This window comes from Nesoenas mayeri (genome assembly GCF_963082525.1).
Source record: "Nesoenas mayeri genome assembly, chromosome: 6".
In the NCBI taxonomy this organism is placed as follows: Eukaryota; Metazoa; Chordata; class Aves; order Columbiformes; family Columbidae; genus Nesoenas; species Nesoenas mayeri.
In genome coordinates, this window is record NC_137545.1 from 10,941,410 (window position 1) to 10,956,225 (window position 14,816).

Genomic DNA, 14,816 nt, shown 5'->3' on the forward strand with positions numbered 1-14,816 from the left:
TCATAGTAACAGAAAGGGAATACCTGAGTAAGTGACTAGTAGGAATAAACTTACTCAGATCCTCCTTCAGTTCTGACCTGCTGAAAGACTTAAAATTGTGCGGTCTTTAAAGTGTACTAGCAATAACTTGAACAAAATTAAGAGGTGACTGTGTCAAGCCATGTGTTTAAGGTTAAGAACAGCCCTAACTCCTTTGGTGACTCATGGCCTTGAACAGATGTGAACGTGAACACTGGGAACAAAAACAGGCAAGAAAAATAAGATTAACTTAATGCATTCAACATTAAGAAAGGTAGGTATTACCTGTTGGGGCGAGTGGAACCTCTTCCACACCTCCACTAACATATGTTGTTATAGGCTTAATTAACTCCTGGGGTAAAGGTGCCAGAGCACTGAAATCATCCATAAAATACACCATTCTTGGATTAAAGGCAAGCTGTTCAAGTTCTGCCTTATCCGCACTCCTAACTCCAACAGCAAAAGTCAGCACTCCAGCCCGAGCTAATTCATTGGAAACTTGCAAGAAGGGGTCGGCAGACCTCCCTGCCATCACCAGGACTAGGACCTGTGGCACTTGTTCATTTATTCTGCTCCCACCAGCTTCCGTGAAGTGATTCGAAAGCACAAAGTTCAGTGCAGAGCCAGTGTTCAGCACTGACCCCCCCTTTGGCCTCAGCTGCCCCATACGTTGAATTATGTCTGACTTGGTTTGGTATGAGTATAGAAAGAACTCGGTTTTAGGAGTGTCGCTAAATTGCACTAAGCCAACTCGGATTTTGTCACTGCCGACATCAAGGTAGTTAACTAGGGTGGCAACAAAGTCACGCACAAAGGGGAAGTTGGCATTTCCAACGTTGAGTGATCCATCCAAAAGAAAGATGATATCCCTTTTGGTTACTTGAACTGCAGTAGAGCACAGAAAATAACATGAGACATCACAGAAAACAAAAATAGAAATTTCTTTTCATGTGTGCATACAGCATACACTGTACACGCATGTAAATATTGTTAGGAGGAAAGGGGAAGAAAAAGAGAAGAGAAAGTACAATAGGCACATAAGTAACAAGGACCTTGCTGGAAAGTACTAAACCAGGCATGGGAGGTTTCTGAATTTTATTGAAAAGTCTTTTAAATGTCAGATTTATCAACAGGGCTCAGCCTCTGGCATGGCAGAGGTTTTCAGTGGCTGCTAATGCCAGAGTTGCATGCTCTGGCCAAATCCTCAGCCAGCAAAAGGCACCTTCATTAATTTTGGTGGAGCAACACTGAATTATGCCTACAGATACCTTGCTTATCTGCAAGTCACCATGCATTTACTTTCCAACAAATCTTTAGCCAATGTTTCTCCTTTCTGGCATCTAAAGTGTGATTTGTCACCCAGCACTATCACCTCTTTATTAAGCATTCCCCAGTTCCACGGGAGTGCTCCCACGCATTTCTAGGTGTAGAGAACCATATCCTGCCCTACAGAGGCTTTCCATGGTCATGCTGTACAGCCAGCAGCTGCTGGCCCACGGTGCAGAGTTAGGCTCCACTTGCATGGGAAAACTCTTCTGCCAAGTAACCAATTTGGTTGGTATTTTGAGTAAGTATTAAAAATAGCTTTTACTAATAGGCTTAGAAAAGCTGATCCAGATGAGGCTGCAAGAGCTGTCTGAGACATCTGCCTTGGGACATCTGCATTTGAGGCAGAAAACTGCATTTTTATGTCAGACATACATTTTTCAGGCTGCCGAAGCAGAGAAAAATTTCCCACTTCTGGTAGTAAACAGCCAGTTCTATGCTTCTTTTTTAAGGTTAAAATCATCTCTGAGTGTCTCCCAGCATCTGAGCCCTGAGACATAAATCTGCAACATCACAGCATCATCCTCCTGTGCTTTTTGCTCTAAACATGTCATGCCTGGACAATAGATCAAAATGCTAAAATTTTAAATAAGATCTCAGAGAACTAAAGAGAGGGTTCATCCAGTGCATTACCCCTGGATGCCTTCCTCCAAATAAGTTATTTGAGAATATACTTATGCCAGTTGCTAATTCTGTTCAATATATTTCTGTTTAAGCATTTACCCATGTGTATATAGTTATATTCACCCACTTCTCTAGGTTACCTTGTCCCTGTAAGCTTGTTTTTATATATATAAAATATACAAATACTGAGATATTAAAACAATAAATGAGAAAAGAGCTCTTCAAAACACAGGCACTGCTCTCAGATTTTACAGATTGTCTCAGTTTTCTATATTTGTAATTTTTCCAAGAAAACGGCCATTCAGGGCCCAGGGTGAGACAATATCTAGTTGAAATGTAGCAGACTGCCCATTGTCAAAATCTGTTATCTATTAATAATGGTCATTTTATGGAGTAGAATATAGTCACTTGCTTATTATGTATGTGAATAGCTGTGAGTACAGCAGAGCAGAAGGACTGGGAAAAAAGAGAAGCTGCATGGATGAGCTTTGAAGAACATGGAAGCTTAGGAACATTTTTAATTTATATTGAAAAATAAAAATGTCAGGTTTGGTGTATAGCCATGCAAAACTGTATTAGCAGGAAGTACATTCTGAAAAAAAAGCTTATGAAATGATAATTCCTGTGATATTCATCTTAATTAAGGACAGGTATTGGCAAACTGATTTAAAATGTCTGCTCTTCATGTAAATCAGTTATAGGCTCTAATTTTCTGAAGACTTCTTTCCAGAAATTCAATTTATGTTGTGCTGCAGTTTATAATTTTAAATTACTTGGAGAAGCTAGAAAAAATATGGATATGGTTTAACACCCACTTAAGCCAAAGTGAACCTCACTGGTAGCTGGATGAAGTCCTGTTTTTCCAATGCTTATGTGCCATGGGACAGAAATACAAAACTCAAATATGATCTAGCACAACAATAATTCAACCTCAAACATCACCATCAGGAAGAAATCCTGAGAAATTTGGTATAAAATCTCTGTGTAGCTGGTACCTCTCCTGAAATGTTGGCAAAACTGCCTCAAAAGACATAACTCTTGTCACTGGGTTGCTTCCAAAGCCTACTGATGTCAATGGCAAGACCAAGTGAAAAGAATCCTCTGGCTTCCCGGGCTTTGGATCATCTTCTAAACAGATTAAATTAAAATCAACACTGCAATAGTCTCGTATGCCTCTTAGGGCTTGAGCTGAGTAAATGATAAGAAAACTATAAATATGTTCTTAAAGGGTGAGTTTCAGCCCAACAGTGTCAGGCTAGCTTTCTCTGAACGTCTCTATGAAAAAACTTGCTTATTTTCTTTACACTCAGAAGAAACTTTAAAGCTTTCTTGAGCAAATATCCACTACAGGTGATTTTCAAACTGGGGAAGAGATTAAAGCATTCACAGTGTGACCTGTTCATAGGTTACATAAACCCCAAGTGAGAGAAAAAGCCTCCACTGAACAACTTCAACACCTAACTACTAAAGCACATCTTTGACATCCAGGCCTTTAAATGTTGGTGACAAATATGGAATGGGACAAAAATCTCCAGGAAGCAATAACAAACCTGAAACCACAACCTCACTACGAAATTCACCGATCTGTTCATGCGCATTTTGCAAATCAAAGAGACACCATTTATCTATGCTGAAACATGTGCTTGAAGCTTTTTTCCCCCTTTTCTCTACCTATTATAGAATAAGAGTTGACAAACATATAAATCATACGACCTTAATTAGAAAAAAGTAGTTAATTACCTGACGGTGGTTCTTCAATTATCAGTCCTCCAGAGAGTGTCCGGATAGGCGACAGCACTTCAGGAAGAATGGCTTGCATGAACTGAATGCGGAAATCATTTGGGTTGAATACAAAATCTCTCTCATGGGCAATTTCTTGAAGTTCTGCCAGGTCAGCATTTCTTGACCCAATAGCAAGGATCACTATGCGGTTCCTTTTCATCTCCGCTGCAGCTTGGTCAACAGCATCCATGGACTTACCACCAGTGATGAGCACCAGCATGGGGAGCACCCCTTCCTCCATCCTGCACCCAGCAGCACTGGTGAAGAAGTTATTCCTCACAAAGTCCAGTGCCGACCCAGTGTTGAGAGCGGTACCACCCATGAGCTTCATTCTCCTCACATTAGCCATTACATCCTTTCTGGTCTGGTGGGTGTTAAAATAAAACTCTGGCTTCACAGTGTCTGCATACTGTGCCACCGCGACTTGGATCAGGTCAGGTCCAACCTCCAGCCTTTGGACGATTTTGGCAACGAAATCACGAATTGAGTTAAAGGGCGCAGTCCCCAAGGCAGTTGAGCCATCTATGAGGAAGACTATATCCTTCTTGTTCACTTCAATAACTGAAAGTAACACATGAACAAAATGTTAGCAGAAGCCTTTATGACACTCTGCGCATCAGTTCTGTGTCAATGGTTCAGCAACGTTTAGGATTTCTTGTTTGCTTGAAGTACTGTTACTCTCAACAGCTTTTAAAGGGTCCTGCTTTCAAAACAGAATTATTTTTTAGATTCTAGCAGAGGGCTAGTAAGAAACCTGCTTGAATGTTTCCCCTTTCTAGAACGCAGAAGAGTTGAAGAGTTGCAAGAATTGCACTGTTTATAAAACTGAACATTAAAATACGTATACACATCAAAACAAGAAAGAAAAGCAAACAGTCAGAATAAATCTTCACACTCAGCTGGTACTTGAGACAAAATAAACAGCTGATGCTCTCTCTGTCTTCAGATCAGCCATCTGAACCATGCCAGAGCATGCTTTGGTCTCAGGAGGATTAGATTCCCAAGAGCAATGACACAAGCAAAGAACAATCTTCACTTAACATACCTGCACTTCAGGTCTTCACATCCTACATCTTATTCCTTATCTAACAAAAACAAGTTATGATTTTTCTTGGTACAGCTTGCCCAGTCATGGAAGAGCTGAGTTATATTCTGGTTGCCATGTCTTTAACAAAACATGTCCCCTAGGTCCCCTCTGAAACTATGTTATTGACAGTGGCATAGGACACAGAAAGAGCACAATTAGCTTTCTCGTTCCCTGGCTAAGTTTGAAAAAAACCCTGTTGTGTGGCATTGGAACCAAAGTACTATCATATTCAATACAGCAAAGGTACAAGAAAAAACAGTAAATATTAACGAGATCAATACCATTATGATAAAAGCATTATACAGTATCATCGTGGAAGATGATCTTAATGCCATCTTTTAGACAACCCCACTCACATCATCACCTCCCTGATTTCATGCCATTGAAGTGAGTAAAGGAAACCTTGTGTGTCTTCCAAGTTACGCTGGAACATTATGGATCATCGTGTTATGTTGGACTTGGGATGTCCTTAAATCACCTACCCACCTAAGAGCTCCTGACATGCGGTCAGTATTCAAGGTGGCAGGCCCAGCATGTCTTGGGCTCACAGTGCACAGCCTGGGGGGAAGAGGAGACCCAGCATTTTGGGGATCTCACACCACTCAGGGCAAGTGGTAGCAAACGCTCTCTTGTCCTGCCCAGAGTGGAAAAGGGCAGCTCTTCAGCCCATCAGGACTCCTCTGCATGGAGGCTATTTACTTTGGATTAGAACAAAGAACAAAGCTTTGGCTGCAGTCCTTCTTGGCCGTACACCAGCTGGCTACAGAAAGCAATGCTCCCAAAGGCTGGTTTCCGTCAGGTTTCTCATTAGGGGTGAGTGCCATAGATTGGGCTACCCCCAGAAGTGATTTAGAGCTGGAGATGACATCTGTGACTCGGCTGCCCCCTTTGTCCTCAGACCCCAAGAGACCTGCCTCTGCCAGCAAGTGTGATCCTTTGCAAATACCTCTCACAGAGTCTTGCTGGAAGTCTTTAATTAAAAGACCTGTTGTCAAACTTTGAATCTTAAAATAGCCTGCTGTGGTGCTGTTGGCCACAAAATTATGAGAACCTACATGGAGTGAATGTGGTTGCACCCTCCCCAAGCCCCAGCCTCACATGAACTGCCGGTGGCTTGAAGTTGACTGCCCAGGCTGTCAAAACAGAGTTATTGACAAAGCAACAAGGATTTGTTTAAATGATCCCTTTCCCAGAGCCATAATTTTCAGCATTCATCCCCCCAGCCAGGTTTTTTTCCTCATCAGTTACTCCAAGGAAGAGACAGCTGAAAACAGGAAACTTCTCAAAAGGATAAGAAGGGCTGAAATCTCTGCTTTGCATCACACAGGAGAGATGTCCAAAGAGCTTCCTTAGCATGTCAGCAGCTAGATACCCAAAAATGGAGGCCCTGGAAACTTCTGACTTTATATAGAAGTTTATGGGAAACATCAAAGGGGCTTTGCAAAGATGAGGGAGGCTGGGAAGGAATAGCTCCCTCCACTAGTCATTCCTCTTGCAGCTCTCAAAACCTGCGGTATGTTTCCTTAGAGAAGAGAAATGCAAGGACCGAAACCAAAACCCGCAGGAAGAAACACCCCACGGTGCTAATTTCAATGGATGAAATTAAAGCAAGAGCATTTTGAGCAAGGCTGTAGACATCTCATGGGGTCTGATCTAGAGCCCAGTAAAACTGATGGCAACTCTCCCAAGAAATTCAAAGTATTTGGGATCAAAGCACTGTATCTTTGACTCTAAAAGCTAGGAATTTGAAAGGTGTCAGCATTGAACCCAGCCCTGTACAGTTCCCTCCTCGTTGCCATGTCAGCTACCTTTAGCGAAGTACTTCATCTAATTTAAACATCCAGTAGCTAAAGGATTGGGGAGAAGAGATGCAGAAAGGCACTTTGAGGCATCCATTCATCCCAGGAGAAACAGCATACAGACAGAGAGCTAAAGTGAAGCAAGGAGTCTTCAGTATTTCACAGGAACACTTGGCATCTCAATGTGTTTGGCAACCTTTTCAGCTTGCGATGTGTCTCCCAAATAAGTGCTTTACTCTGCAGGCTTCCAAGGCACTGATGTGAATCAAGCAGACTAGCAAAAATTAATTTCTATGGACAATAAGGAAAGTAAATTCCCTAAAACTCCTTTGAAAATACCCTACTTCTCCATTTAGTATATCTGTCCAAATGTAATTGCATAGGCTGATTCAACCGTAGTACCTTCTACAGATGAGCTGGCATTTTAAGTTGAAAATAAGCAAGTGCAGATGAAATCAAATGTACCAACACTTTCAATCTTTCCATTCAAATGGTTAAAAAATCAGAGGGGTGGAAAGAGAGGTTTTCCATTTACTTGCATGGGTCCTGGCATGCAGATTTTAGCTAGACATGCAGACTTCAGCTTATTTAGTTAAATATGGTTCTCGCGGGGTGTGACAAGCAGAAGTTCTTATGTTCTTTCCTGGAATAATCAGGGCAAGATCGTCAAATAATTATTTAGGCAAATTCCTCCCTTTGATTTGAACCACAGGATAGCAATCATATTTAGACACAGATCAGTAAAGACATCTGGAATGCGGTTTTATATGTCAACATACATCATGAGTTGAACAGTATGTACAGAACTCCAGGCTGGCACTTGGATCCCAAAAATATTGTTTGCATTAAGCGTCTTGGTAATTAAGTGCAGCAACTCCAGCCTGGCCCTTTCCAGGGGCCTCTGAAGTAGGACATATTTTGCCTTTCATAAAGCCTCTCTATCAGTAGATTTAACTTAGTGATAAAAAAAATAGGGTGAGAAACTCTTAATCACCTGTTTGCTCCATAAATCCAGATACTCATTTTTCTACTGCATCCAAGCTAATGCTAGTCCAGAAGTAATGTCAGTGGAGACTTAAAAGTGACAAAGTGACCAAAGTGGAATATTGACACCTACATTTTCATTTCCCATGGCCTCATAGAAATCTGTAAAATTTCTCATCTTACAGATTAAAGGAAAACATTTGTTAGCAGGGCAGAGATTTCACTTCAGAAGAACTGAGGGTTGTTTTGCTTTTAAGTTCAACACCACAGGAATGTCACCCTTTTACCCAGGATAGTGCATACTTTCAATGAGGTACAGAATTTTACTGTTTTAGCAAGCTGATAACTTCAAGCCTGTGAAACAAGGGTCCGTTTAACATCCCTGTTAACTTCCTCAGTCAAATTTCATTCTCATGACACTTTGGCATATAATGTAAACTTATGCGATATAAATGTTTTCAAAATTGACAGTGCTGCAGTATTTACCTCCAGGGTGCTCAGATACCCCAATAAGGATTATGTGAGCTTTTTTATACTCTGTTTGTGTCCTTTAAAATCCCATGCCATGCCAGTTATTGACACAAAATCTTATGGTATTCAAAAGATAATCCACTGGGCAAATGAGTTTCTGCACATTAGCTGCAGGACTATTTGTGTTTCTCATTGTTTCTCCATGACCAGACCAGAGAGATGCATTGCAAAAATTTAAAAAAAAAAAATAAATAAATTAAAAAATTAAATGGTTCTTAGAGCATGCAAAAGCTCATTCATTCATCGATTCATCGAAATGCAACAGTCTAGAAAGGCATACATACCTTCAGTCACAATGGTTGGGGCCTCTAACAAAATGAGTCTTTGGGCCACTCCAACAATGTTGGGCAGTAATAATTCTCGAAGAGCATCAAGGTTACGGATATCCAGGGCAGTAAATGCGAAGTTTCCATCAGTAGCGATCTGCTGCAGCTCTGCACTGTCAGCATTCAGGACCCCAATGCTAAATGAAAATATACTAGCTTGCTTCACTGCTAACAAGCCCTCTCGGATATCATCACTAGACTCTCCACCACTTATCAGCACTAAAATCTGAGGCACCGCTTCCTCTATCCTGCTGCCTCCCGCCTGGGTGAAGAGGTTCTCCACCACAAACTCCAGTGCCGCACCAGTGTTCGCTTCCTCGCCACCGCGGAAACTAAGTGCCTTCACGGCATCCAGAACATCCGCTTTTGTGGAGTAGCTGTTCAAAGCGAACTCGATTCTGGGTTGATCACTATACTGCACCACCCCAATGTGTATTTGCTGAGCTCCAACTCTGAGGCTTTCAATCAAATTTACAAGGAAATCACGTATGGCTTGAAAATTGACACTTCCGATGTTGTTTGATCCATCAATAAGGAAAATTAGGTCAGCGGACTCTTGAGCTTTAAAAAAAGAAATGCAAAAGGTGAAAGCATTAAAATGAGTGATTACATGCGGTTGTACAGTGTTCTGACATGTTTATTGGAAAACCAGTAAGAAACACGAAAATGAGAAAACAAAACACATGTTCAATGAGGAGGTGATGTTTTGTTTGCCTCTTAGTTCTGCATTCTGATTGAATATGAGCTCCAAGCCCCATCCCAGTAGCATCCACTGCCCATCAAGAGATGACTCAAGCAGACACAACCTGAGCTGGTGGCTGCAGTTACACAGGGGTCACCATTATTGGCACATATAGAAAACTTGGCACAATATAATTTTTGGAAAAATAATCCATTCCATCAGTGGCCAGTACTGTCCAAGTATTTAGACAGAGCCAAAAGAAAAAGGTAGATTCTGGTGGCAATTTATCCTGAAGACAGCAGAAGAGAGCAGTAATATTCATAGGACATTTTCTTCATCACTCTCTTTTTTTTTTTCTTTTTTTTTTTTTAAAGAACAAAAACCACCATTTATCTGATGCCTAGCAAGTTTCAACCTCTCCGGCTGAATATATTGGCTTCTCCCACTATAAATTATTAATATTTGAAATGCATTTATTAGAAATAATTGAAAAAGTTTTGGTTATTATTCTTGCACTGTAACTGTTTTACCAGCTGTCCAGGATGCACACAAAGGTATTTGTCCAGCAAGCTGACCTACAGAATTTCAACCTGTGCCACTCAATAATTGGCTTGCATTAATTATTTTACACAAAGATGCATTAATTATTGATAGAGCAGTCTGGTCTGTATTTTTCATATGGACTCTGGATATTCAATCAAGGAATGCAGAATCAGGTTAAAACAGGGTGATGAAATCAGTCATGACACAATTATCCAACTCTATTTGTTGTGACTATACCCACAAGATCACATGCATCTGCTGAGAATATACACACACCAAACATGGCATGAACATGGTTATTGAGTGGGAAGCATTTTTGCTGTAAGACTTACCAAAGCAGACCCAAAATGCCCTGGTGTCTGCTCTTGCTGCTTTTGCTCAACTAATTTTACCATCAACATCACCAAGAGCTGTATGCATGCAAAACAAGGTGGGGGGTGAAGATGACCCCAAAGCATGCTCAGATGTTTCTGTGCTATTACTCTCCAACCTTGTTAAGAAATCAAATTCCAGATTATTTGCAAATGAATGACAAGCAACTTTTGGAAATCCCACCCATCTCTCAACTTTTGAAAGTTGAATATGAAACAAATAGCAAAGCTGGCACGTAGTTTAGCAAGGCCAGGAATAAACCTGTGGTCTTTGCTATCAACCAGCAGTATTAGCCATTATTTTGTTTTTGCCTGTTTACTTGTTTTTCTAGTAAATGTTCTCATACATCACAATCCCACCAAGAGATTGACATTATGCCACAATTCCAGTGACAAAGAAGGATGTCTCCAGGGCATCATCGCTTCCCTGAGCCAACACAATAGCCAGTGTGGGCATGGAAAACATCAACGTGTTGAGACAAAATTTATTAGGGGTGCTTAGAGTTGTCTTTACCATGCCGTTTTCAGCTGCAACGTACACATTCTACTTCTTCATATAAATGAAAAGGAAATCTCAAAGCAGTTGTGCCCAGCACTGCTTTAGATACCCTGGACATCTTTTTGAGGAATAAGATTTCACACACTATTGAGTGTCATCACAGCATCATAGGCCACTTCCACAGGAGAGGAAATTCATGTGAAACAGATGTGTTGGATAATTTGTCATCACTGTAAAAAATCCTTGTATTTCAGTGCACATTTATGGAACAAGTTGGTGCTGGAGAACAAATAAAAGCATGCTTGTTACACAACTAAGCAAGGAGGGTCAGATGAGACAGACAGTTAGGATTTAATGAACACTTCAGGGCAAACTCGAGGCTGACTTTCATACTTACACTAGTCAGCTCTGGGGACTGCCACAGACCATCAGCTTTGGTACTCTATCCTGGAAATCCTATGGGACTGTGCTATTTTTTACATTTCTGTTTCATATTACGGCTCATTTTTGGCATAACATCCACAAAAGTTTTTGTGCATTTTAATACTACATGGAGTTATCAGCTGAATAAATAACTTCGTAAACTCTTATGCAAACAGTTACTTGTACCATGCTTTGCACACTGTCATCCAAAGTTTAGGACCTGTAACATCTTTTTTCCATGTTTAATGATCCTCTGTAGATCACTCATGCAAGTCACACAGGGGCAAAAGTACAATAGTAGGATTAGCTTGAGTTTGTATTATAGGCAGGAAACGAAATGCTTGCAAAAAATATTTTTAAGTAGAAATGAACTTGGAAAGGCGTGATGCATGTGAAGTGGGAATTTGCCTTTACAGCTTTAAAGAAGTGTCTGTGGCTCCAGATGTTTATGTACTGTGGAGTTACTTGCTGACATTCCCCAGAGGAGGACAGCCAGCCACCAAAAACCAATTCCCCTATTGATTTCAACAGAGAAGAACTGGGGTCCTGCATGGTGCGGATACTGAACAGCCACTCCAGTAGGTATCGGCATTCATTTTCCACATATATTGACATTATTTTCTTAGAATTGGCAAACCTTATGTCGTCTTTCTGGGGGAGCTGCTTTTCTTCCCCGTGGCTTTCATGTGGTCTGAATATTTGCCCTGTCAAGCACTTTGCACAATAAAAATACACATGAGCACAGTTTTTGGTGTTGCTTGGTGTCATGCAGTGATGGAGAGCACTCAGTGGGGCTGGCGTGAGGGTTAATCAGGCAAGACAACACAGGGGGATTAATGTTACACTGCCTCATTACACTGCCATTGCCTTACATCACCCCACAAGCTATTGACCTTCAGATGGAGTCTCAGGAATAAAAAGAAAGGTTTGATCTCTGGGACTTCTGTTTTGAAACACAACAAATCTGCTCAGAAAGCCTTTTCCACGCTGCAATTTCATAAGCAAGGGAGGGACGGAGGAAGAGTCTTATTTTTTTTCCAGAAAAATCAGGCCCCCGGCTTGCAGTCAGCACAGATCCATTGAAGCCAACGTGGTTTGCAGAGAGGTTTTGGTTACAGGAAGGGTCCAGCACTCCGGCAGGTGGAAGATGTCGGCTTGTAAAGGCAGCATTTGAGTGGCATCGCAAAAGGGATTCTCCAACCATACACCTTCTCCAAGTGAGTGAGGAGAGAGGCTAAGGGCCAGCTCAGGGATGGGGTTTCAGCGGAAGAGCTCTCCACTAAACTGCTTTTTCTGTCTTCAGCCAAGAATGTGACTTACTGGAGTAGCACATTGCCTATCTCCCCCACTAGTCGCAAGTGGACACCCCACATAGTGTTCCCATAGCCAGGAGCAATATTCTTGGTCTCCAGAAGGTTTTTGGTCAGGGCCTCAAAGAGTCACCATCATGGTTGGCGTGTTCACCTCTAGTTCCCTTCCTTGGGAGTGGATGGAATGGGGCAATTTAATAACTCTACAGGGCTTCCTACCTTTGCATTTCCATGCCATGGCTACAACATGCTGTTGCCCGTCCAAGGGCTCCTGTGCTACCTCCTGGCAGACCTGGCAGGGATGCCAGCTCACTCTGCAAACAATGGCATGCTCAATAGCTACAAAGAAGGGGCCACATGCTTCAAACCTTTGTTTTTAAACCACTGAACGTCCATCTCAGTCTTGCCGCTACAAAGGCTTTAAATAGCGCAATGTCAGCAGATACCATGCTGATGGGAGCCACCAGCAGTCAGCCATTACCTGTAATGTCTTTAACCAGTCCTCTGGCCCCAGCCTTTTCTGGAGTCATGGATGAACGGACATTCGCCACTAAGTCTCCAACTATGCCATGGAGAGCGGTAAAATTCTCTAGGTTGAAAAGGTGCGTATCGAAGGGTTTGCTTGCTATTTCCTTTAACTCCCCTTCCACTGCATCCTGCACGCCGACTGCAAACATGTTTACACGGGCCGATTTAAGGACAGATGATGGCAGAGCCACATCATCCTGGGATCGTCCGTCCGTTAACACTATAATAATCTGGGGCACGCCTTCACTGGCTCTGCTTCCAGCAGCTTCAGTGAGATGGTTCTCGATTAGGTACTCTAATCCTTTTCCAGTCTTGGTGCCTCCCCCCATGTAAGGCATGTTGGCAATATGGGACAAGACGTCTCGAGTGGAGGGGTAGGTATTTAACTGGAACTCTGTGTGGGGGTTTCCGCTGAACTGGACCAGGGCAAAGCGAAAATCATTTCCTCCCACATCTAAAGCTTTTACAACATCATACAGAAACTCTCGAACGAGTTGGAAATGCTCCTTTCCAATGCTCCAAGAGGAATCCACTAGAAATATTATATCAGCCACAGCAACGGTTTTGACAGCTTTAAAAAAACAGATGGGGGTTTAGGATTTTCTATCGGTCAGCACAAGCACACCTCCTCCTCCTCCTCCTCACCCAAATGACCGACAGCCTCTTTTGCACGATGAAAGTGAAGCTTAGCTTCCCCTTATCACCCACAGCGAAACAAGAAGAGCTGGAGGAAAGCCAAGCAGCCATCAGCGCCCTGACACCACAGGCGTTGGGGGACAGGAGGGGACTGCATGCGACCTACCCTTCCCAGGGAGGGGGAGGTGAGATGCTTCTCCCCTCCCAGACCCTCACCGCACAGGTTTGGACACCAGCCCTGAGCCAGACAAAGACACCTGCAGCTTCACATGTGAATTCACGCTTGCTCAGCTTCCAGCTGCCCATGGTCTCCTGCACATTTTTGCTGACTCAGGGCTTTGCTGGCTCCGCAACAGTGCTTGAGGGAGGAAAAGCTGCTTGGTTTATGCAGCGTGGGTTCTGGCATGCTGGTTCCGTGTTTTTCCTGCTGCTAACACCCCTCCTCATTACACCAGCTCTGGTCCCAAAGGCACCAGTTTCTCCTCTTAAAAAACACAAACAGCCTTTCTTCAGGTCAGTGACAGTGCTCTTCTCACTGCAAAAAAGCCCTTCTACACATGCAAGGAGGACAAAACAGCTCTGCCCAGGAGAAAACCTGCTTGAGGCCACCCTGGGTGCACATCCCGCACCCCTGTCCCCGCAGAGCATCCTCAAAGGCCACCAGCCAGCAACATGCTCAGGAAGGCACCACACACGTTGGCTAAGGTCTGAAAGGACCCTGAGCCGAATGGGAGCTGAGGAGCAGAAGGTAAACCACAATGTATCATCATGCACGTTAAAAACCAAATGGTGTGAACTAGCAACATGTTTGTATGGGGGCAAAGTCGGGTAAAGCAGTCTGGTCTTACCTGCTTGCTGCTGAGCATGAACCGAGCAAAAGCCTGAGAGTAGGAGGCAGAACATTGCCACAAAGGGCAAATGTCGGTGTTTCCTCATTTTGGCCTTTTATCTGAGTTTTCCTTTTATTTGCTTTGTTTCAAAGCACCCAATGTGAGACCTAAGGGAGAAAAAGGGGGAGAGTGAGAAACAGCAAGAGTGCTGGCCAGGCACAGATGAGGCATGAGACAGAAATGCCAAACCATGTGGTTTTGCAATACTTTTGTGGCACTTCAGCAGGAAAAAAATATGTTAATGTTGGACAGAGTCTGCTTCATAGCAAACATTTATTTGCAAGAGGAATAATTGCTCACATAATTGGCATATAATCAGCCCTGTGGACTTAGATGGCTTTCTTCTTGCCTATGCCATCCCAGGTAATACCTAATATGTAGGAAAATGGTCAGCCTAGGTTTCTACCACCAACTCTCAAAATATATGATGGTTTCTCACCTGTTCTCACCCACACAT

The 14,816-nt window shown here is 42.6% G+C and overlaps 1 protein-coding gene across 1 annotated transcript in view; it reads right to left on the reverse strand.

Moving 5' to 3' along the window:
- The window catches only part of COL6A3 (collagen type VI alpha 3 chain), a gene marked incomplete at both ends in the record, with an annotated part of 52,123 nt that extends 37,718 nt beyond the window's left edge, over nucleotides 1-14,405 (reverse strand). The window contains 4 exons of the mRNA XM_080346296.1: nucleotides 304-903; nucleotides 3,709-4,311; nucleotides 8,436-9,038; nucleotides 14,318-14,405. Of these exons, the coding sequence (XP_080202422.1) occupies nucleotides 304-903; nucleotides 3,709-4,311; nucleotides 8,436-9,038; nucleotides 14,318-14,405 (1,894 nt within the window). The remainder of the gene's footprint in view (nucleotides 1-303; nucleotides 904-3,708; nucleotides 4,312-8,435; nucleotides 9,039-14,317) is intronic.
- Nucleotides 14,406-14,816: the final 411 nt, after the last annotated feature.